The 22,510-nt window shown below is 40.4% G+C and overlaps 1 protein-coding gene and 2 non-coding genes across 3 annotated transcripts; all 3 read left to right on the forward strand.

The window, feature by feature from the left end:
• Positions 1-412: 412 nt before the first annotated feature.
• On the forward strand, positions 413-6,355 carry LOC121574936 (guanine nucleotide-binding protein-like 3). The gene is made up of 15 exons (XM_041887632.2): positions 413-516; positions 720-778; positions 1,127-1,267; positions 1,366-1,482; positions 1,567-1,659; positions 1,833-1,968; positions 2,079-2,182; positions 2,359-2,509; positions 2,916-3,003; positions 3,285-3,462; positions 3,571-3,713; positions 3,925-4,061; positions 5,057-5,211; positions 5,513-5,582; positions 5,861-6,355. The coding sequence occupies exons 1-15, from the start codon at positions 504-506 to the stop codon at positions 5,962-5,964; spliced, it is 1,689 nt and encodes a 562-aa protein (XP_041743566.2). The 5' UTR covers positions 413-503; the 3' UTR covers positions 5,965-6,355.
• LOC121576102 lies at positions 3,076-3,151 on the forward strand. Its single transcript, XR_006002452.1, has one exon. It is a non-coding gene; the product is annotated as a small nucleolar RNA SNORD69 (small nucleolar RNA).
• On the forward strand, positions 5,652-5,727 carry LOC121576100. The gene has a single exon (XR_006002451.1). It is a non-coding gene; the product is annotated as a small nucleolar RNA SNORD19 (small nucleolar RNA).
• Positions 6,356-22,510: the final 16,155 nt, after the last annotated feature.

The following is a 22,510-nucleotide window of genomic DNA, read 5'->3' on the forward strand; positions in this document are numbered from 1 at the left end:
TAGTTACAGGGAGTGTGAAGTTGGGGTAGAGAAAGCACTGTGTGTCAACTCTGGGGGCACCCATGCAGCTGGGGAGCCGAAGTGCCCTACTGCCCTGTGAGAGAGAGACAGGTTGAGTTCGAGTGGGGCAAAACGTTTCCTAGGCTGAGGCAGTGAAGAGTAAAGGAGAGTCCAAAGGTGAGTGATTTTGACTGGGAGACAGGGCCCCCCAGGGAGTAGGCTTGAAGAGCGAGAGAGAGTTTTAGTAAAGTATGACTTCTTGCGTTTATTGCTATGGTTATTAATTGTATTGCACTGATTGAACTTAAATCCTATGAAATAGATGTGATAGTGGCACCCACCTGGATGAAGTCAAAGTGAGTAAAATACTGCTTTGGCGCCATCTGCTGGGCACAGCTGCAGATGAGTAAAGATGACCAAATCGGAAGCGGAAACATGTAGGATAGCCTTTAGTTCCACGTGCAGCAGAATTTTTGCCACATTGCCATAACCACAGTCCTGCAATGAAGCGCCCAGGTAAGTGTAGCTGAAGTCTTTACATTTGGCTTCTACATTCGTTTTTCTTTATTAATCACAAATAATATTGTCTTCGTTGTGATTCTGTTGAATAAATTTACATTGCCAGTTAGCCTGCCAACACTTAGCTAGTGACCCATGCTGGCTAGCATTAGCTTGCTAGCTAGCCCTAGAATTTCATGCATGTGTTTCATGTTTTTCAGGGTTAAAGAAAGCAAGTAAACGTGTGTCTTGCTCCAAACGTTATAAAATACAGAAAAAGGTATTGTGACTTGCACTCTTTACTTTCAATACTTAACTATATTTAGGCTACTCCTAACGGTAGCTGTTGCTGATGTTGTCATGAAGTAGCTAGCTAACGTTAAGTTGGCTAGCTCATTGGTTTTAAAACCTCTCCTCCAGGGACCTCCAGACGTTTCACAATTGTGTTGTAGCCCTGAACTAGTTCACATGATTTATCTATTCAGGGGTATGATGAATAGTTGACTAACGTTAGTTGAATAAGGTATGCTAGCTAACTCAATATATTGTTCTAATCAGCTATGTACTGTTAACTATAGATATATGCGCAAACAAAGTCTTGTCGTGATTTATGTAATTTGTTTTTTAGGTCCGGGAACACAACAGAAAACTAAAAAAAGAAGCAAAAAAGAAAGGAGTAGGCAAAAAAGTGAAAAAGGATATTGGAGTTCCCAACAAAGCACCCTTCAAAGAGGATATTCTGAGGGAAGCAGAACAGAGGAGGTTAAAGGTAAGTTCATGAACTGTTTTGGGGTCGTGTCTTTCATATTTTAGGGGGCAAAATAATTACGCCTAAAATGAATGCGTTCTCATCTCTCTCCAACTCAGCTTGAAGAAGAAAAAGGGAAAAAGAAGCTTGCCAAGCAACAAGAACGGGCTCAGAAGAGGAAGAAGGAAAATGCTGCCAGTAGTGATGGAGACACCAAAGTGAAGAAAGCTAGAAAGGTAAAGGAAAATTGGAAAAAGGTGAAGGGCATCAAAAATCATGCACTCCATGTAGCTTGACAACTCCACATTTTAACTCCACAGGAGTTACCGTCACAGGAGGACCTTGTGAAACAGATGGTGAAACAGAGTGACCCAAGGAATTCAAAGAAGCACTTTTGTTCAGAATTAAACAAGGTAGCTAAAATGATTCAATCTAAATGTCTCAGTTGGTATTAGGTGCACGGGCAAGGAAAGTATAGCCCTTGTCTGGCAGTTGCTGTGAAAGACAGAAGCTTTAATAACGACATGCTCTACCGGAGTGTCCCTATGGATCGATATTCATTAGGCTACTCACATATTTTTTCCAGGTGATCGATGCCTCTGACGTCATAATTGAAGTCCTAGACGCCAGAGATCCCCTTGGCTGCAGATGTCCACAGCTAGAGGAAGCTGTACTGAAGAGGGGTGGAAACAAGAAGCTACTATTCCTGTTGAACAAAATAGGTAATAACCTTATGGATAAGTCTTTCATGTCAATTATATGTAGATTTTGTGTTATCTTTGTTCAAACGGTAATGCAACTTACCATAAACTAAATTTTCCAAATCCTACAGATCTTGTCCCTAAAGAGAATGTGGAGAAGTGGCTGCAGTGTCTTCAGCTTGAGTTCCCAGCTGTGGTGTTCAAGGCGTCCACACAACTACAGGATAAAACAGTGGTATGGACTATGTACATGCAGTGCCTAAGATTTTAATGGAATTAATTTCACTGACTATGTGGGGGGGAATCCATATTGATGACCAACTTCAGTCACACTTGCAGAATGTAGAATATTGGTAATTACTGTGTAGACTATTTGAATATTGATCATAAATGCTTATGTTTGTTAAACAGCAAGAGAAGAAGGCTAGGTTTGCAACTCTTAACGGAGTAGTAGACCAGACCAAAGGAGTGGCCTGTTATGGCAGCAGCTGTCTTCTCCAGCTCCTGGGAGACTATGCAAATGGAACAGGGAGAGAGGGCTCAGTAAAAGTGGGCTTAGTCGGTAAGGAAGCTACTCCCCTCACCATTATTTAGACATAAACTGCATCTCCTTCCTTAATTAGTATGGCTCTCATGTGGTGGTATTAAAGTGTTGTGGTTAAGAAATTATGATGATTTATGTGAACTACTGATGTCTGTGATGACTAATAATGCAACGCTGATCTCATCCATAGCGATCGCAGTGCCCTGTTGTGTACCCTATGTCATATTTTGTCTGATCCGTCTTATGTTCTTTCAGTTTATTTTATCAAATTATATTATCATACTGTATGCACACATTAGCCTGTCATGCATGTTATGTCTGTTATATGACAACAAGATGATTAATCTTTAAGGGTTTGTCCTGCATAGTATAAATACCTGTTGTCTATTACTTGAATCTCTCATGTCCTCCGCTGTCCCCTCAGGGTTCCCCAATGTGGGGAAGAGCAGTCTGATCAACAGCCTGAAAGGGATGAGGGCCTGTAATGCAGGAGTCCAGAGAGGGATCACCAGGTGAGTGAAGCTGAACCATTCAAGCATTCATGGTAGAGATGGGGTCCATTCTATTCGCAGATGGTAAGGAATTGTATGAAGCATGATGAAGTTGAAGATCTGACAAAACTATGGAGTCTATATTCAATCCAACACTGAGCTTCATACACCTCATCTGGGTCTTGCCAATTAGGGCAGAACAGTCCGAAACCCGTGGCTATGTCTGTTTACCTGAATTTGCTCAATGCATGAGTGCCATTTGTAGCTTACCACCTAACACACCTCATGTCTGACTCTTGCAGGTGCTTTCAAGATGTCCACATCTCTAAAAATGTCAAGATGATTGACAGCCCTGGGGTAGTGGCGGCCCAGTCTAACCCAAAAGCTGCCATGGCGCTGAGGAGTCTCCAGGTGGAGGACAAGCAGGAGACTGTTCTAGAGGCCGTCAGGACCCTGCTCAAACAGTGCAACAAGCAACAGGTGAGACTGGGGAGATCACTGGTGTGTGGAAATGTTACTGCCAAGTTTGAGATCAAGCCCTAGGTCTGCTGAGCCTACTAATAGTTAATCCTGGACTTTGTCTTTCAGGTAATGCTTCAGTACAATGTTCCAGACTTCAGAAACTCTTTGGAGTTTTTATCATTTTTTGCCAAGAAACGAGGATTTCTGCAGAAAGGTGGAGTCCCCAACACAGAGCTGGCTGCCTCTACCTTCCTCAATGATTGGACAGGGTGAGTGTTGTCATCGTCACAATTTGTCACCAATCAAATTAAAGTAGGGTCAGGCTAGCATGGAAATGAGGATAATTAACGCAATTCTTGAGTTAAAGTGAAGACTTCTAATCCAACTCTGATCCCTCTGCTGAGCCAGACTGAGTACTTCGCCTGGAAACTAGAATGAAATGTATTTTTTGTAAATACTTGTTGTTTTTTTTACCTACAGGGCAAAGCTGAGTTACCACTGCAAAGCCCCTGAGAAGCCAAGCCTTCCCACATACCTCTCTGAAGACATTGTAACAGAGATGCAGAAGGGCTGGGACTTGGACAAGCTGAGGAAGAGCAATGAGGAGACTTTAAGAAGTGTGTTAATTTAGTATTTTCTCTAATAGAAGAATTCTCATTATACATTTGTCATTTAGCAGGCGCTCTTATCCATAGCGACTTACCGGAGTAATTAGGCTTAGGTGCCTTGCTGAAGGGCATATTGGCATATTGTTCATGTAGTCGGCTCGAGGATTCAAACCAGCGACCTTACGGTTACTGGCCCAACACTCTTAACCACTAGGCTACCTGCTGCCCAGTAATGAATGAGTCTGTGTTGATGTACACCAGTGTTTCTCAACTCCGGTCCTTGAGTACCTCGTGCAGGACACATTTTTGTTGTAGCCCCGGATAAAAACACCTGATTCAACTTGTCAAGGGCTTGATGATTAGTTGACAAGTAGAATCGGGTGTGCTTGTCCAGGACGTCTGCTAAATGATGTAAATGTACTGTTGGGGGTACTGGAGGACCAGAGTTGGGAAACCCTGATGTACACTGAGTTTACAAAACATTAGGAACACTTAATGTTTCCATGAGACTGATCGGGTGAAAGCTATGATCCCTTATTGATATCACTTGCTAGATCCACTTCAATCATTGTAGATGAAGGGGAGGAGACAGGTTAAAGAAGGATGTTTATGCCTTGAGACAATTGAGACATGGATTGCCATTGAGGGTGAAGGGGCAAGACAAAATATTTAAATGCTTTTGAACGGGGTATGATAGTAGGTGCCAGGTGCACCGATTTGAGTGTTAACTGCAATGCTGCTGGGTTTTTCACGCTCAAGTTTCCCGTGTGTATCAAGAATGGTCCACCACCCAAAGGATATCCAACCAACTTGACACAATGGTGGGAAGCATTGGAGTCAACATGGGCCAGCATCCCTGTGGATCGCTTTCGACACCTTGTAGAGTCCATGCCCTGACAAATTGAAGCTGTTCTGAGGGCAAAGGGATTCAACTCATTATTAGGACGGTGTTCCTAATGTTTTGTGCACTCAGTGTATGTGATGACTGACCTACTCGCCCCTAGGTGTAAAGTTCCCAAACCAGGCCAGCAGCATTGTCCTTCTGTCTAAAGGCCCCACCGCCGGAGTGCTGAGTGACAGTGACGTGGTTGAGGACAAACCTGCTCAAGGGCCCACTGAGGAAGAAGAGGAGATGGAGGGTAGCTGTGCGAACCAAGAGGTAGCTGAAAATCTTTACGCTTCTTATTTATCACCTGATAAATCGGATAAAAGTAGGATCAGTCTGTGCTAGCATGGAAATGAAGACGAATAATGCAAGTCTTGAGTTAAAATGAAAACTTCTAATCCAACTCTGATCCCACTGCTGAGCCGAGTGCCTTGTCTGGAATTTACAATCAAATACACTTTTTTTTATTTTTTTAATAAAATGTCTAAACCACTTGTCTTTTTAGGGCAAATCTGAGCTATTACTCCAAAGAAATAAAGGCCTTTGTAATACAATATCTTCCTCTTAATTTCAGGCTGATGGGGTTGAAGAGGTGTCTGATGCAGATGAAACGGATGAACCACAGATAAAGACACCAGTCACAAGTAAATCACTATTAAAGAGACCAGCTTAATTCCTGTTATGTTCCTAATTAATATATAGGATCAGTCTGTGTGGAGATGAGGACAATAAAGCAAGTCTGAATTTAAGTGAAGACTTCTAATCCAACTCTGATCCCACTGCTGAGCCAGACTGAGAACCTTGCTTGGAATCTAGAATTAAATTGATATATATTTTTTCTTCAGGGAATAGCTTCATTCCTGTTACATTTGCAAACAAGTGTGTTGTCAACATCACTTAACAAATTATTTCTCCTCTGCAGAAGAACCAGCCAAAGTGAGGTTCCAGGTTCCTGTCCCAGTCAACATTGACCTCTCCTCAGTCCAGACAAATGATGCCTATGACTTCAACACAGATTTTAAATGAATGTCTGTCCTTCTGGCTGTCTTTAGACTGGCAGCCCAATTCTGATTTTGTTTTTCACTAATTGGTTTTCTGACCAATCAGATCAGCTCTGAAAAAATTTGATCAGTCAAAAGAACAATTGGTAGAAAAAAATATCAGAATTGGGCTGCCTGTGTAAACGCAGCCTTTGTTTCTCAACTCTCATCACATCTAAACCTTACTAGCTGTACTGACACCATCTGTAGTGACTGTTTTTAAGGCCTGTGTGTGGATGTAACCTGTAAAATGAGTTAACAATGTTTTGCCTTTTGAGTAAATGTCCAGCGGTAAATTGTTTAAGATCTGTCAATGTTCATTGTGAATTATTGTGTATATAGCCTGAACACATAAATTGATCCATATTTTGCCCCAAGTTGTGCTTTTTCATTCCAGTTAAAATGGTGATGAATACAACCGCTCAACCCCATGTAGGATGTTCCATTTTAGTTTGCCATGGTGTTGATATTAGGTTGACAGTGTTAAAGACTCAAGGTGGTTAACTTTGTTTTATTAAGCTTATTTTACAAAAGGATGACAATTTGAATATTAACATTCGTTAGATGAATCCTTTGTACAAAGTAAAGAAAAATGACATGTAACAATTTAACACCATATGAACTGTTATTAGGTGTGTAGTGTGTGATAATACTTCAAATGAAAACCATAGGATTGTGTAAATAAGCTATTTGACAATGTTATCCCATTCATAACCATTTCAGCTATTGCACATGTATTGATACTATAGTGGTTTGTGTGTTTAACATCCATCCTTAACGAAAAGGCATGTCACTGCAAAATGCAATCAAGAGAAAGGATAGTAGGCTATAGGCTTGTCTAACTAATTGTTGTGTGGTAGTGAATCTGATATGCAAAAGAGTTAAAAGTGCAAGACAATCGGCAGTAACAAAACATTGATCCTTGTTCTGACTGCATAATGCATCAAGGTGAAGGTCTAAGGAAAGAGGCGATCTTGGCAAATTGTCACGGGATAGTTCCTGAACACATAGGCACACAGAATGTATTCAGTATGGCACTACTTCATGTTATATATATATAAATTATCTTGTCTCATGTGAAGCTAAGCACAGAACCATTGATGCATCTCAGTCTTAAGTAGCTGCATCTGCATTGATGTGAAAATATAAGACAGAAGGAAGGCCACTTTAGAATTGAGATGAAGCCCAATAATGGACTAACGGAGTTTAACGTTAATCCTTATAGTCCAAGGACCTTACATCTTCTGTTTAGAAGCGAATTGGCTTGGCAGCCAAAACAACCAAATACTCCATCTAAACGTAAATAGGTTATAAATTGCGGTACGGTTATAGAAACATAAAGCCCTCTTTCTGATCAGGTCAAACTAATTTCACAAATGGTTTTAACCGGTTTTAACACAGTTGCAGCCGACAGTATCTTTCAGTGACAGTGTTAACACGTTTGTGGCATCCGTCTTCCGTTTACACAGGTGTTCGGAGACGCACAAAGCTAATTAGCACAGGTAGGTAGTAAAATCTGTCTTCAGTCTGTTTTCCGTAAACGCGCTGTAACATGGATATATGGCCGTGTGGGAACCCTAACCCTATAAAGGTGTGAAGTAATTAAACTTTTTATTTTCTAAAAATGTTTTATCGCTGATATGAAATATGTTCCTTATGTTTCCAAAACCGTACCGCAAGCGATGCGTGTTCAAGTTCAGACCGAGCGTCGGGACTCTTAAGAAAAGTACCCTGGCCAGAAGATACTATCGTCAATAGGTGCTGAAGGTAGCTAGTGTCTATGAATGGGATAATTTAAATGTATCCTATGTATGACATTCATTTCTCTCTGTAACATCCTGTTACATCCTATGGAACATGCCCTGTCTGCCTGAGATAAACAACAGACATATCACTCTGTTTGGAATGGTCTTGCATCAAGTTAGGGTTCCTGGGAAGTCACTGGAGGAGAGGCAGACTAGCTGTCATCTCGTCACATCCCTGCTTTAGTCTACTTGTCCCCTGTATGTTTCTGAACTGGGTGGAATATACCCGTGGGGTCCTGAATATACCACTTGTCCCAGACTTCTGTGAATGAAGAGGTCCTGGACCATGGTTTGGAATGTCCGTTCCAATGGAGGAGTTTGGCAGATTTCACAAACTGAGGAGAGTAGCGGTTTCCAGCACCAGTAGCCCCTGAAAATGGAGCAATACTGAATCTTTCTATGCAAACAAAGACCAACAACAGTTTGCTAGTTTCAAGGACAAACTGTACAGGGCAATGATGATACTCTAACAATAACCTTTATTTTTACTTTTCCATACAACATTACACCACTAAGTGTGCCAAGGCTGTCTGCAGCTCATCGTTAGGGAAACATGGAGACAGACAGACCATAGTAGTACAGTTCTTACCTAGGTGTCTGACGTGCCACATGGGGTCAATGCTGGAGTGGTGTTTGTAGAAGACAATGAGAAGGGGAGGTGTGGAGATACTCTCTGCCAATGTCTTACTGTACAGGTCCTCCCTGATAAAAAAAAAATACAATAAATGGAAATGAAAACTCAAAGGGAATGCTTTTCAATTGTCTACAATCTGTGGTGAGTGTCTATTTGGATTGATTTAATTCATGTACAGTTTAGATGTTTTATTTCAAAATAATCTCTGGAGTGCTGAGGGAATTCTGCCCCCGAGGCTGTCTGGCTCTCCTGGTGATTTACTGTGCGTTGAGCTCCATCCAGTGTTCCAGTTGGCTGGTGATGTTCTGATGCTTCCACTCCATCAGGTTGGCCACTATCATCACGGGGTTAAAGGAACACGTGTTGGCCCGCATGCCCAGCTTCTTGATGGCCTCCTTTTTAAAATCCAGGAAGCCAATATAGTTGTTCTAAAGGAATACATACTTGAGATAATTAAAACATTTACATTATTTGATATGGTACCAAGTACAAATATGAAGGGAAAAAATGCTTTCATACCAATATGTAAAATAAGACCCCCTCTGTTCATTCATTTATTATATGGAAGTTTTATTTCCTTAGTGTGTCTGTGTAGTCTACAGCTTGTGTTGTGTACTTGGTTCCCAGCCCCTCGAACGATGCCCTTTGTGGATGCACAATCAAAGTCATCTGAAAACGCAGCTGCATGCCCTGAAATTAGGCTTGTGTGAAAAAGCTCTTCGATGTCCCCTGCAAATATATCATATGTCTAGTATTCATTAGAATCAAAAGTTTATTGGTTGCATACACAGATTTGCAGGTGTTATAGCAGGTGCAGAGAAATGCTTATGTTACTAGGGCCAACAGTGCAGTAGAATGTCAAGCAAATATAATAGAAATAATTTAAAAAATCAACAGAAGAAAATGTATTCACTTTCAGGAAAGAGATCATCTTACTGTGACAAACATGATCATGTTCTGTAAAGAGCTACCTCGTACAATGATGTCATTATCCAAATAAATGGCCTTTTCTGCATCTGGTATGAATACCGGCATATATACCCTGTAGCTCAGTTGGTAGAGCATGGCGCTTGCAACGCCAGGGTTGTGGGTTTGTTTTCCACGGGGGGCCAGTATAAAAAATGTATGCACTAACTGTAAGTCGCTCTGGATAAGAGCATCTGCTAAATGACTAAAATGTAAATGTAATATAAAATCTGGCAAAGGTCAACTTACACAAACAAGAGTAGTATTAGTATTAATAGTAGTATGTGTACAGTATTTAGGAATATCAACATCTATAACACTGATAATACATGTGGTCTGTCTCACCGGTTTCACAGAGTCTAGCTTCTAGGGATCTTTGGTAATCTTCCCATTGAGAAGCTTGGGCTCAAATATGATGATCTTGTGCTTGACATTGTTAAGCTGAGTCTTACTCATCCACAACCTGGGGATTGACATGGGTGTTGTGTCTGACAACATGTTGCTAATCATGCTGTGGAGGACAAGGAGATCCGCTGACACTGTACTTTGATTATAAAGGTTTATTCATAACAAAGGATTTCAGCGTCGATTTACAGATACCTGCAAGCATCTGGAGAACAGTGGACCCAAAAGAATATGTTGTTCTGACCTCCTTTGTCTTCACCAAGTATTTATAATCTTTACCAAGATAGAGGTGGTTTCCCCTACAGACCAATCCCATCACTCCACACAACAGACTTCCTCTGTTTTAGGGTACTCCTATAGAACTGCTCTCCAGATGTCTCCCTAGGCCAAATCAACATTCTCTAAGCTACCATTTGCAAACACTAACAACGTCATAAATTCCTTAGATACCACACTACCATTTGCAAACGCCCACAAAGTAATACATTCCCCAGATACCACATTACCATTTGCAAAGCTAACAAAGTCATAAATTCCTTAGATACCACATTACCATTTGCAAAGCTAACAAAGTCATAAATTCCTTAGGTACCACATTACCATTTGCAAAGCTAACAAAGTCATAAATTCCTTAGATACCACATTTCCCCCCTTCGAGACTAACTAAGTCTCGAAAACAAAAAGATTAGGATTATGACAAATAACAATTTCTCTTATTGAGTATTTTTAACAATAAACCAAAAATACATTTTTCTATGGAGTGTAAATACATTTCTATGAAATATGAACAAATCTTTATGGAGTGTGAGAGCGAAAAACCTGTCTGGCAGCTTTCTTTCCAAATATCCATCAATCAATCAAGACAGTAAAATTCTCTCACGGCCCCTCTGCCCCAGGCAACCACCTAAGTACTCCAGATCAATTCATAAATCTTTACCAATGCATTTTAAACTATGATGCACTTTGAATACACATGAAAGCCTCAGCAAACAAAATACAAACAAAAATGTCCACATTCAGGCTGGTCAACCCATCGGACCCTCCTGTGGATTCTCTCTATCCCTGCCTAGACCCAATATCCCTAAGCATCCACGAAATAAACAAAAACATCTGAGATCCCCACATGTACCCAATAACAGCAAATATCATTCTACAAAAATTAATACAGAAAGAATATGACACAAATTATGTATTACACATGCAAATATGTCTATATATCATTGCAGACACTGGAATGTAGTCCACTACACTTCATCTCCTCAGCAGTGTCGACTTCCAATGCATCGTTGATGATGGACTCTGAACGTTTCCACACCTTCCTTGTTCCACTTCCTCCAGTCCATTCATATTGTCCTTTCATATTGTCCATGTTTGAGTATTTGAATCCCCTCTACACATTCCCCCATATGCTTCTGGAAGAAAAGAAAATACCAAACAGTATCTTTTGCAAAACAACACATTCAAATTAAAACATCAATATCAACTAAAAATATAAAAATGATATATAAAATGAATCACATACCATTTCCCCACTTTGATTCATAACAAAATACTAAAATCACAATAATATTTAAAAACATTTGAAAAATAATCGGATATTCAAAATGGATATCTATCCATCAATACTCCATCCAGTCCCACTTGTTCATCTTCATCTAGATCAGTAACAGTTAACAACGGCAGCTGAGTGTTTTCTCCAGGCATCACAACTCCAACCCATCTCAATATCATAGCCTTCGCAAAGGTCAATAACAAAGTACAAAAGCAAAACATCACACACAGCGCTATCAGAGCTGCTACTAAAATCTGAACTATCACTGCTCCCACTGGGCCTAACTGATCTTGCAACCAAGCCTTCGCTGACCATCCAGCTCCTTCAGATCTACCAAACGCATCCCTTATATTCTTCAATGCATCTATAACACTAGTGATATTATCGGAACTATCTGGGATCAAAGTATAACAATCATCCCCTGTCAAGTTCATAGCCAAGCATAAGCCACCTTGTTTTGCTAAAATATAGTCAAGAGCCATGTCATGTTTCAACAGCGTCAGTCTGTGACTTCTTTGAGTATTTGACAGAAGGTTAAACCCTCTTATCGTTTCATTTGCAAAACCCTGCAAAGTATAGGTAATATTATCAATGTGATCTGCCAAAAATGTTACACCATACCATGGAAAAAGTCCCAGTCCCCACTTCTCTCCTAGACTTATCCTCCAATGGTAGGCTTCCAGACTATGACATTTCGCCATGTCCCTTTTCACCCTATTTCCAAACCTAGACTCAGATTTATCTGTGTCCGGTACTTCCCCTCTTTTAATGGTAAAAACCTCATATGGAAGCTTCAACGTCGACATGTAACAACATCCTGTCCATCCATAGGGTAAGAATATATATGCTTTATCACCACAAACCCACCAAATATCTCTAAAATTCCCAATAGTCACATTACCAGGCAAAAGCTGATCTTTCACCATCAAAGTCCTGCTCTTCTTACTAACTGGAACATAAAAAGTTACATTATATTTCTCATTACTAACCTTATGTTCATGCTTACCCAAAGTCATCATATAATCATCACAATCTGATATTCCCATAAACATACCCTTTCCATCATATGTTTTATTTGAACAAAAACAGCTTTTAGCCCAAAGCACCTCCAATGCTTCAGGAATCGCTGTTAACTGATTTTCCTTCCCATCTAACAAATTCACATAGGGTAATTCATTTAACCAAGAACACTTAAACCTAGGCCTAAACAAATGTTTCGACAACGACATTATTGTATCTGTTAATGATTGTTGCTGATACAACAGCCATGATAAAGCATAAGATTGACACGTACTTGATAGAGGTTGAGCGACCGTCTCTAAGATGGAACCCCATGTGCCTGGTGCTGGAATTCTCAACAGACATCGACCCTCAAGATTCCTCACTGATCTTACAGAATGAGTTAACTGTTGGAACCAAAGATTCCTACCTGCCCATCCATCTTTAATTTTCAAAACAGAAGAATCAAATCCATATGCCTTCCATTTAGTTTCTCTCTTCCCTAACGAGCGGTATTGATCAGATATATCTTCTTGTCTTCCATTAAAATCAAAGAACTCATCCTGTACCTCCATGATAGTATTCTGCACTATTTCAGATGAATCTGCATCATTCTCTACTACCATCTGCTCTCCTATCTCAACACTATCCTTACTACCATTGACAGCACTCTCCATCCGTATCATAAACTCCTGAGTCACTCTTGCTACATCCTTTAGTTTCAGAAAAGTTGTTGTTGGTGTCTATGTCATATTTCCTAAATTTGTTATTGCCGTCGTACCATTAACCTCTTTCAAAGTTACTATTAAAATCGTTGCGTTAGTTGATGTATTAACACCCTTAACTATTTCCAGTGGGAAAGTTACCGATATCCTCTGTGTATTATTTACTGTTGGAGTGGCTACTTTAATATACTTCTCCTGAACTCCATTGGTGACTGTGGAAGCTTCAACAGACTTCAAATCCTCCATCATAAGCGTCACTTCACGAATTACATAGCCTTTTAACCAATCATTCTTAACCGGAACAAATTTTAATGCTTGCACTAGATAAGTACACATATATTCTCCCTGATCTTTCCATGTAACATTACGCAAAATAAGTGAACAATCACTCATAACCCTCTTCCACTTCATATCGTTGTACAAAATATACGTCCTTTGACTAGGGGGCACTGCTTCTACTTCCGGTCCTGATAACAACACTTCTTCTCCATAATTATCTCTCCATGTGGGAGGAACGTCACCACCCCCACTCCATCTCTCACATCTACAAGGAAGATGAGCTGTACCACCCATCCTAACCCTAATGACAGTCTTTTCCTCTAAAATTGGTGCTGGAGCGATTGGCTCCCTTGTAATCAAATGTGATATATTTATAGCTTTAATAACTGTCAATGTTGAAAGAGTTGAATTGCTTCTCACTGTTGTTATAATAGGCTGAAGTGTTGATGTCATTGTCGTTGTTTCATCTATTTTCCCCAAAGCTTTGAAGTCTTTACTTGTATTTCCATCTATCACCACAAGTGTCACTACATTAACTCTCAGTCCCAACTCTAATCCCTCACTTTCAAACTGTTGATTATAAAAAATACATTTATAATCACCTTGATCTTCCTGCTGGGAATTGTAAATATAGATACTGCAATCACCCTCAATCTTCATTCTTCTCTTATCATTCAGCAACGCATACTTTCTCAATGCAACTGCTCCTAACAGATCTAAACTCCTGCCATATCGATCTTCCCACTGAACTCTAAATTTCCCTTCACCACTGTTCTCTCTCGTGCACTTACATGGGAGCTGAGCTGACTGTCCCAGAGTTACTTCAACCCTAGTTTTCGTAACGTTTTGGTCGGACTTTTCTCCTAACTGGTCTGGGCCTACTTTGTCTAACCGAATCACCAGCTTCTCCTGTAACAGAGTTGCCCTTGGTGATCTCCGCTGCTTCACATTCCACTGAAATATTCCCTGTTGTTTCTGGGACGTATTGAAAATCAATTTCCCCAAATCTCCTTTCCTTTCCCTCCATTGCAGAGTCATCTCTGGCATCATCAGAAGTGTAAACATTATCATCCATGCTATCCATAACATTGACAATCTCTCCTTCTTCCTGTTCTCCCCTATCTCCCTCCTTCTCTCTTGAGCCTTCAACATCCTCTCTCTCTGCGCGTGGCACCTCTTCTCCAGGCGCTTTAACACAATGTGACAAATGATACCACGATGGAGATCCTTTAACCTGGACAGCTGTTCCAGTACTACGAACAACTTAAAACCCTGGGACTCATATGTTGAGCCAGGTCTGTTTCTTGGTGGGTGTTTGTTGGGTGACTCCAAAACACGAATGTCAGCTGTCGGCTGGTTGTTTTTGGAGCCAATTTAATTTCTGTTTGGTTACGTCAGGTTAAATAGTTCACTCGCAACGCTGCGCCTTGGTCTCCCTCATTAGACGATCGTGACACAAATGGTCCTTCACGACGTTCGTTATACCACTTCCTTCTAAATACCTTCACGAACACCTTGTCCCCAGGTTGCACTGTACTCCTTTTTTTCTCATCAAGCTCCTCCTCCACCTCTTATTTTCTTTGCCTGTCAGAAACATATGTGGACAACTTTTTATGAAAATTGGCCATATATGTAACGTACGCTCTCATTTCATCTTCCAAAAGAGCCAAGCTTGGACCCTTTCCACTTGTTCGCAAACAAGGCGTAGGCATCCTTCTTCCTGTTACCAATTCATGGGGTGTCATACGTAGATCACGCAACTCACTTGAGCGACACACCATTAATGCTAAAGGAAGCGCCGCTATCCAGTTTAGACCTGTATGCTGACAAATTTTGACAATGCGATTTTTCAAGACACCGTTAATTTTTTCACAAATCCCCTTGACTTTGTGGGTGATAAACTGCTCCAAGGCGTTGCTTAATTCCCAATTTTTGCAACATCAATTTCACTGATTTATTCACAAATTCCTTCCCATTAGCTGAGGATATTCGATCGGGTAATCCCCACCTGCTTATGACTTCTTTACACAAGAACTTGGCAACCGACTGAGCATCTTTTCGCTTGGTTGGACAGGCCTCCGGCCATCGTGAAAATCTATCTACAACCACCAACATGTATCTTTTCCCGTCAACTGGTTTTATCATATCAACAAAGTCAATAACCAACTCACGCATAGGACCTCTCGGTGTAGGAATGTAACCAGGAAGAACCGTCACACCCCTGCGAACATTATTTTTCAGACAGATTGTGCACCTTCCTATTATATAGTCAATCTGTTCAAGCAAATATGGTGCCCAAAAACCATACTCCTTTGTGATCTTTCTCCTAACCTCCCCCATTGCAACATGAGCTAACCCATGTGCTTCCTGAATCATCAGACCTAAGAGGTCTAGAGGCGCTACTATCAACCCCTCATGGTTTCTCCAAAGACCAGTAGCATCTTTCACTGCCCCTCGGTCTAGCCACAGCTGTTTGTCAATAATAGAAGCAGCTTCCTGCATCAAAATCACATCCTTAAGCGTAATTTTTTCTTCCAAGTCCACTCCATGAGTGACCAGAAAAACTTTTCCCAATTTGTCCGCTCCTGTGACGGCTTTTACAGCTTCATCAGCAGCTTTGTTCCCTTGTGTGACTTTTGACACATCTGTTTTATGAGCTGCACACTTAGCTATCGCTATCTCTTTAGGCTTCATCATAGCATGCAACAGTTTCATTATATGCGCATGATGTTGTATCGGAGAACCATCCATTTTCTTAAACCCTCGACCCTTCCATACTGCCCCAAACAAATGACATACACTATGTGCATATGCTGAATCAGTGTATATCGTCACTCGCTTTCCTTCTGCTAACAAACATGCTTCTGTTAGCCCCACAAGTTCAGCAAGTTGTGCAGACGCAGGCTGTGGTATTACTTCAGCCTTTTCAACAACAAATCCAGTTCCTTTGGCTTTAACTACTGCATAGCCAGCACACAATTTATCTCCCACACGATAACAAGACCCATCAGTCCAATACTCCAGGTCTACCTCACGTAATGGAAAGGCTTGCAAATCTGATCTAAGCCTCGAATATTTCTCTGCTTCTTGGACACAATCATGTGGCTCACCATCCTCTAAAGTTGGCAAATTCTCGGCTGGATTTACCGTATCACACCTCACTAGGGTGACATCTTCCTGCTCTAAGAGCCTATGATAGTCTCTGAGCCTAGGCATAGTCAATGTATATTTCCCATAGTTCAGAAGATTTCTGAGACTATGATGGGTAAGAATTGTTACCGGGTAACCCATCATAACCGATGATGCTTTGTCATACATTGAACATACTCCCACCATTGCTCTATAGCACAGTGGTAACCCTAATTCTACTTCTGAATAAGCAGTAGAGTAGTAGGAAATAGGCTGAGGATTCATCCCTGTGCCTGTCGGCTGACAAAGAACTGCACATGCATATCTACCTCCAATAGAAGTAGACACATATAGCAAAAAGTTCTTAGAGTAATCTGGTAGTGTAAGTGCAGGTGCCTCCTGCAACCTCTGTTTGATCGTTTCAAATGCCACATGGCCTTCCTGTGTCCAGGAAAGATTGCTATGGAGTTGACCACTTCCAGTATCCCTAACCATAGCTCTCAAAGGTGCCATCAAACTAGTAGCCCTCACCCAAGCTGAGGAATAACCAGCAATACCAAGAAATGTCATAATCTCTCTGACAGTTCTAGGCTTCGGAGCCTTACGAATAGCTTCCAATTGACTGTCCGAAATGTCTCTGTGGCCATGCGTTATTTTCTGACCCAAATAAACAACCTTCTCCTGGCAATATTGCAGCTTTTTCTGTGAAACCTTATGCCCCTTTTCTGCCAATACCCGCAGCAATTTAATTGAGTCTCTATGACATGTTTCCTTATTTTGTGAGCAAATAATTATATAATCTACGTACTGAATGACAGTGCTTTGCAATATCTGATCTATCCCTACCAAATCATCCTTCAGTACTTTATTGAAAATATGAGGACTATGCCTGTACCCCTGTGGCAAACGACTGTACTCATAGAATTGTCCCTTATATGTGAACCCAAATAAACCCTGACTTTCTACACTAAGTGGAACACTAAAAAATGCACCACATAAGTCTAACACCGTAAAATGTGTCGCATTAGGAGGAACTTGGGCTAACAAGGTATGCGGGTCTGGCACTTCTGCTGGAAAGTCAGTCACTACCTCATTCACTGCTCTCAAATCATGAACAACACGATAAGTTTCATCTGGTTTTTTCACAGGCCACAAAGGCGTGTTACTCCGAGGGTTTTTTGTTGTCCTTAAAACACCTGCTTTCGAAAGTTCTTCAATTTGTGGTTCAATCCCTTCGATTGCTTCATCTTTCAATGGATACTGATTCTTCCAAGGAGGTCTGGCTCCTGGTCGAAGTTCAACTTTCACAGGTTGGGCTGATTTCACAAGTCCAATATCGGTACTGTGTTGAGACCACAAACCTTCTGGAACTTGTTGCAACATCTCCTCTTTCATAGGGTCTGAATTCATCTGCACACTGCAAATAGATTCATGTGTCATCCTTACAGCTTGTGGCTCTCCTTGTCCTTGAGCCGAAATCATTATTTTGAGAAATCGCTGATCTTCACTCCTCCAAATCGCCAAATTCTCTTTCATCGGTACGAAAACAGCTTTCTCTGCTTCTGTCATAATTTCTCCTATTTGCTTCTGCTCATAGCCTTCCGAAACCAACAAGGTCACATGTGGCACACTCTTCTCAATCTCAAATTCTTTATTCAGATAATCGTCTGTGTTTATCTTCATAGCTGCTCCTTGTGGTCCTAAAATAATGCAACATGAGCTGAGTTGAACTTTCTTTGGTTGATGACTCAACCATTCCCCTGAGTTCGATTGGGCAGCATTATTCTCGCATCCGGCATATTTGCCACAATAAATGTCTCCCATATCTTAGCCTGATTCAAAAAATCTTCACTGAGATTTCCAATACAGAATACTGTAGACAAATCCATCTCTGTCATCATCAACAATTGGTAAACCTTTTCCTTTGGCACTTCTACCAGACAGCCGTCTGGTGTACATCTTATTGTACAGTTCAACTTACACAATGCATCTCTTCCCAACAATGCAATAGGTGTATGTTCTGATACCAGTATGGGTATTGTAATTTTTTGATTTTTATAGCAGAGCTCAATTGGTTCCGTAAGAGGAATCAGCTGTTTTACTCCCTCGAATCCGATTGTCCTAATGAGTTGATTGGACATAGGGAGATGTGTAGCATCTTCAGGTCGAACGCAGGTAAAAGCAGCTCCGCTATCCGCCATCAATTCCAATGGTCGGTTGTTTATTTTTACCTCAATTGTTGGATCTTTTTCCGGTCCTGATGCTACCAGCTGACACCCCCCTTTCGGATCTTCTGGGCACCCCTAGAATCCTTGCTCCGGGCCCCTATAGGGGTTCACCGGTCCTCCAGATGATCTTGACTGACCCCTGTATCTTCCTCTGAAATTCCCTCTGATGTTTCCTCCTGGCCCATTGCACTCACGGGCAAAGTGACCAACCTGTCCACAACTATAACACACTTCTGGAGATTGCTGGAAGTATGGCTTAAATCTTCCTCCTCTTCCTCTTTCTAAGCCTTCTCGTCCTCTTCCTCTCCAATTCTGTGTCTGTCCAGAAACTGGCTGTGGATATGAAACAACTGGTAACGCTATTGGTGGCTGGTACAATTGCGGTTGGAACTGGTCCGGTTGAAGCTGTGGCAGTGATTGTTGATTTGGTGCACACTGATTCTGCATAACCAAAGCTTGTTTCTTCTCCTTCTTATTCTCCACCAGTTGTATTTGATTGAGTTTTCTGAGAGTTTCTTGGTCCTGTTCTTTCTGGTTGTGTTCCTTTTTCCTGTACAGATCCACTTGATGGGCTATATGATCTGTATAAACGCCTTTTGTCATGCTTCCAAGTCCAACCACCTCTGCCAGTTTGCTCCTTACTGGTGAGGGCAGTCCCATCTGCAGTTTAGCTCTCAAAATTGACTGCTCAATTTGACTCACATCTGGATCATTTCCGGTAATATTTCTCCACACTTGATGGACTCTTGACACATAGGCTCTCGGATTTTCTTGTTGTCCTAGTGGATAAATCAGAATGTTGTCAGGATGCACATTTGTTGGAAACGTATCTTTCAGTGCTCTCCACAGACGATTCCTACTTGCAGCCAACAATTCAGGGTCGTTCACTGCAGTCCCCACATATCTATTGAGTCCAGCTCTCTGAAATATTTCTTCCATATCTGGAATCCCAAGGAGATTAGCCAAAAGTATCTTAATGTCTCCTATGGCTGACTGTGTTCCCACCGTAATTTCTTCCAATTTTGAAATCCAAGGATAGGCTCCATCTTGAAGAGTAGGCAGCTTCTCAAGTATATCTGACATATCGGTATTTTGCAAAGGCTTATATTCTAGGTTTTGTCCTCGAATGATCACTGGCATCATCTTCTTACTGGTGCCCTCTTTCCTTGGCCTTAATGTATACTTTTTCTCCAATTCTTGGGGTCCTTTTCTCAGCAGTTTTTTCTTCTGTATCTTCAGCTTCTCGAGTTGTTGTTCCAGTTCTCTTACTTCTTCTAAATTATTCGCTTTATCCAGGCATGATACGCATCGGTCTATATCTCTTTCTATTTCTTCTGTGCTAGTCATTGTAGGATAAAATACTCTTGAATATGAAGCACCTTTAATCTCAGAATCTTTATCGCTGTCTTCATCTTTGCTTTCATCAGAACTGGAATATCTTGTATTCTTCTTCTTCAAACATCCATCACCCCTTCTTTCCGCTCTGGCCAACCTCCGTCTGATCACAGGGTCATATCCACCCATGATCTCTTCTGAATCACTCTGATCATCATCATCATCATCATCTTCAAGTTCCATCCTCCTAAACCTCACTCCACCCTTAGTTTCCAGACATCTCGTTTTTTTCTTACTTTTGGAGTTTGGATTCATTTTTATGGTCGTTTCTGCTTGTCCTCTCTCTATTATTTGTTCATCTTCATCTCTGATGCAATAATCACCCTCCTGAATGATCACTGGAAGCTGAGGATAGACGTCCTTAAACTCTACTTCTTTCTCATAAGGTGGGGGTCTTTTTACTGAATCCGTATGTGAGAAAGGTGTACTGACTTCTGTCATTAGGTTTTCTGTCACCTTCACTGCTTTTACAATTTTCTTTATACCTTTGTTTCTTTTATCGTTGGTATCTTTCATCAGTTTTTGTCCTTCATTTTCAAACAGCTTAAGAACACCCAGCTCTCTTTGTCTCTTTTCTTTACGATGTTCCCTTTTTTTTCCCTTTCTTTTGATCTGCCTTATGAATTGACAGAAGCACTTTCATTATGTTGATGACGTCAGGGTTAAGAGTCCCTTCCACTGGCCATGGTTGTTCAATGTCAGGCCAACGTTTATTCCATTTTCCAGATAACCTTGCAATACCATTAACTAAAGGATTACTATTCAACAGGTGTAATTACTTTCATAGTTTTGATGTCCCTTTTCCCCATTGTAACAACTATTTTATATTCCTTTATTGTGAATTATTTTATAATTTTAGACTATATAGCTTATGGTTTCCTCCCAATTTTTTATATTTTTTTATATTTTTTTTATTAAACAATTAAATAAAAATTAATCAATTAAAAAATGTATAATGAATTAAAAAAACAAAAAAAAGTATTATTTTTATTGATTTTTATTTTACCAAGTTATTAATTAGTGGCAATCTTACCACATCCGATCAGGAAAAGTAAAGGAAAGTAGTCAACTTCAGAGCAATCCAAAAAAGAAAGACCTATAATCCAGCAACACTACAGCACTCACAAACCAATTGCTTAATAAGCACCCAATTACCTTAATTTACAGAATAATGTCAGTACTCGATTTCCAACACAACTCTAATCAAACCAACTTATTCACAAAAATTCCAATATGCAATTACATCAATTGATCAGTCTGTTGCCAAGTCCCTGTCAAATTGTCATAACATCAAATATGCTAGGCACACAAAATATCCTGTATGGGAAGGTAAGTTTTGTAAATAGAACAGTACTGGCCTTAGTTTGACTTGATCCTGTTGCAGCAGACTCTGTCGCGTGATGTACACGTCAGCAATTCCTCTCTGTCTCTCTCGCTCCTCCTTCTTATCGTCTCTCATATGACAGAATAACAAAGAAACAGACAATAATGTAATAGTTTATGCACTCACTGAGTTATTTCAACCATTCAACATTCCTCTAGTCACATTCGCGCTAAGAAATAAGCAAACTTAACTCAGGAATAGTATAAATAGCTCAATAACATTTATTTTTATTTTTTTATTTTTATTTTTAATCCGTCAACATATCTCTCATCTATCAATTCAATGGGTCTCAATCAAATAATTTCATCGTTAAACAGCCGATTTAACAAACAGAAAACTATTAGTGTCTAAATCTCCCCATTCGTCTCCGTCTGCTCTGTCCGCTCTGTCAGCCCTACGCAACTCTAAACTCATAAAATCACACGCATGCATAGTACATTCACCAATACGATTTCAGAGTGGATGGAGCTCTCTCCCAGCTCTCTCCAAGCTAGACAACAGAAAGTAGACAGTCCCGCTGTACTTCCTCTCTTTTACCCCCCATAGACAAACAGTAACACTTAACAGAGCTCACAAACCAACATAAAACATTGAACACAAATCCTACTTAGAAGTTTCTTAACTTCCCTTTATCCTAATCTGCGGATTTATAGTTATTTCCTTATCTATTACAAAACATCTCTATACACTATTAAAACCTCCTCCCTGTAGGCTCATGATATTCTAATAGTTAGTAAACATTCTCTTTTTATAGAGACTCATACGTTTTTTAACCTTAGCGTCCTTCCAGGGGGCTCATATATAGTTAACAACTATTAACGTTCTCACCAACGGAGACTCATAAGATTTTTTTACCTTAACTTACGTATTTCCTTATAAAAACAAAAACCCCTATCCTCAACCAAAACATATATATGTATATATCTCTAACATAAATCTTATCCTAATATGAGTCGACACACAGTTTAAACACAACAGAGACGTCTTTATTTTATTATTTTTCTCTCTCTCTCTCTTTCATACATACACAG

This window comes from Coregonus clupeaformis, chromosome 10 (genome assembly GCF_020615455.1).
Source record: "Coregonus clupeaformis isolate EN_2021a chromosome 10, ASM2061545v1, whole genome shotgun sequence".
NCBI classification, from domain to species: Eukaryota; Metazoa; Chordata; class Actinopteri; order Salmoniformes; family Salmonidae; genus Coregonus; species Coregonus clupeaformis.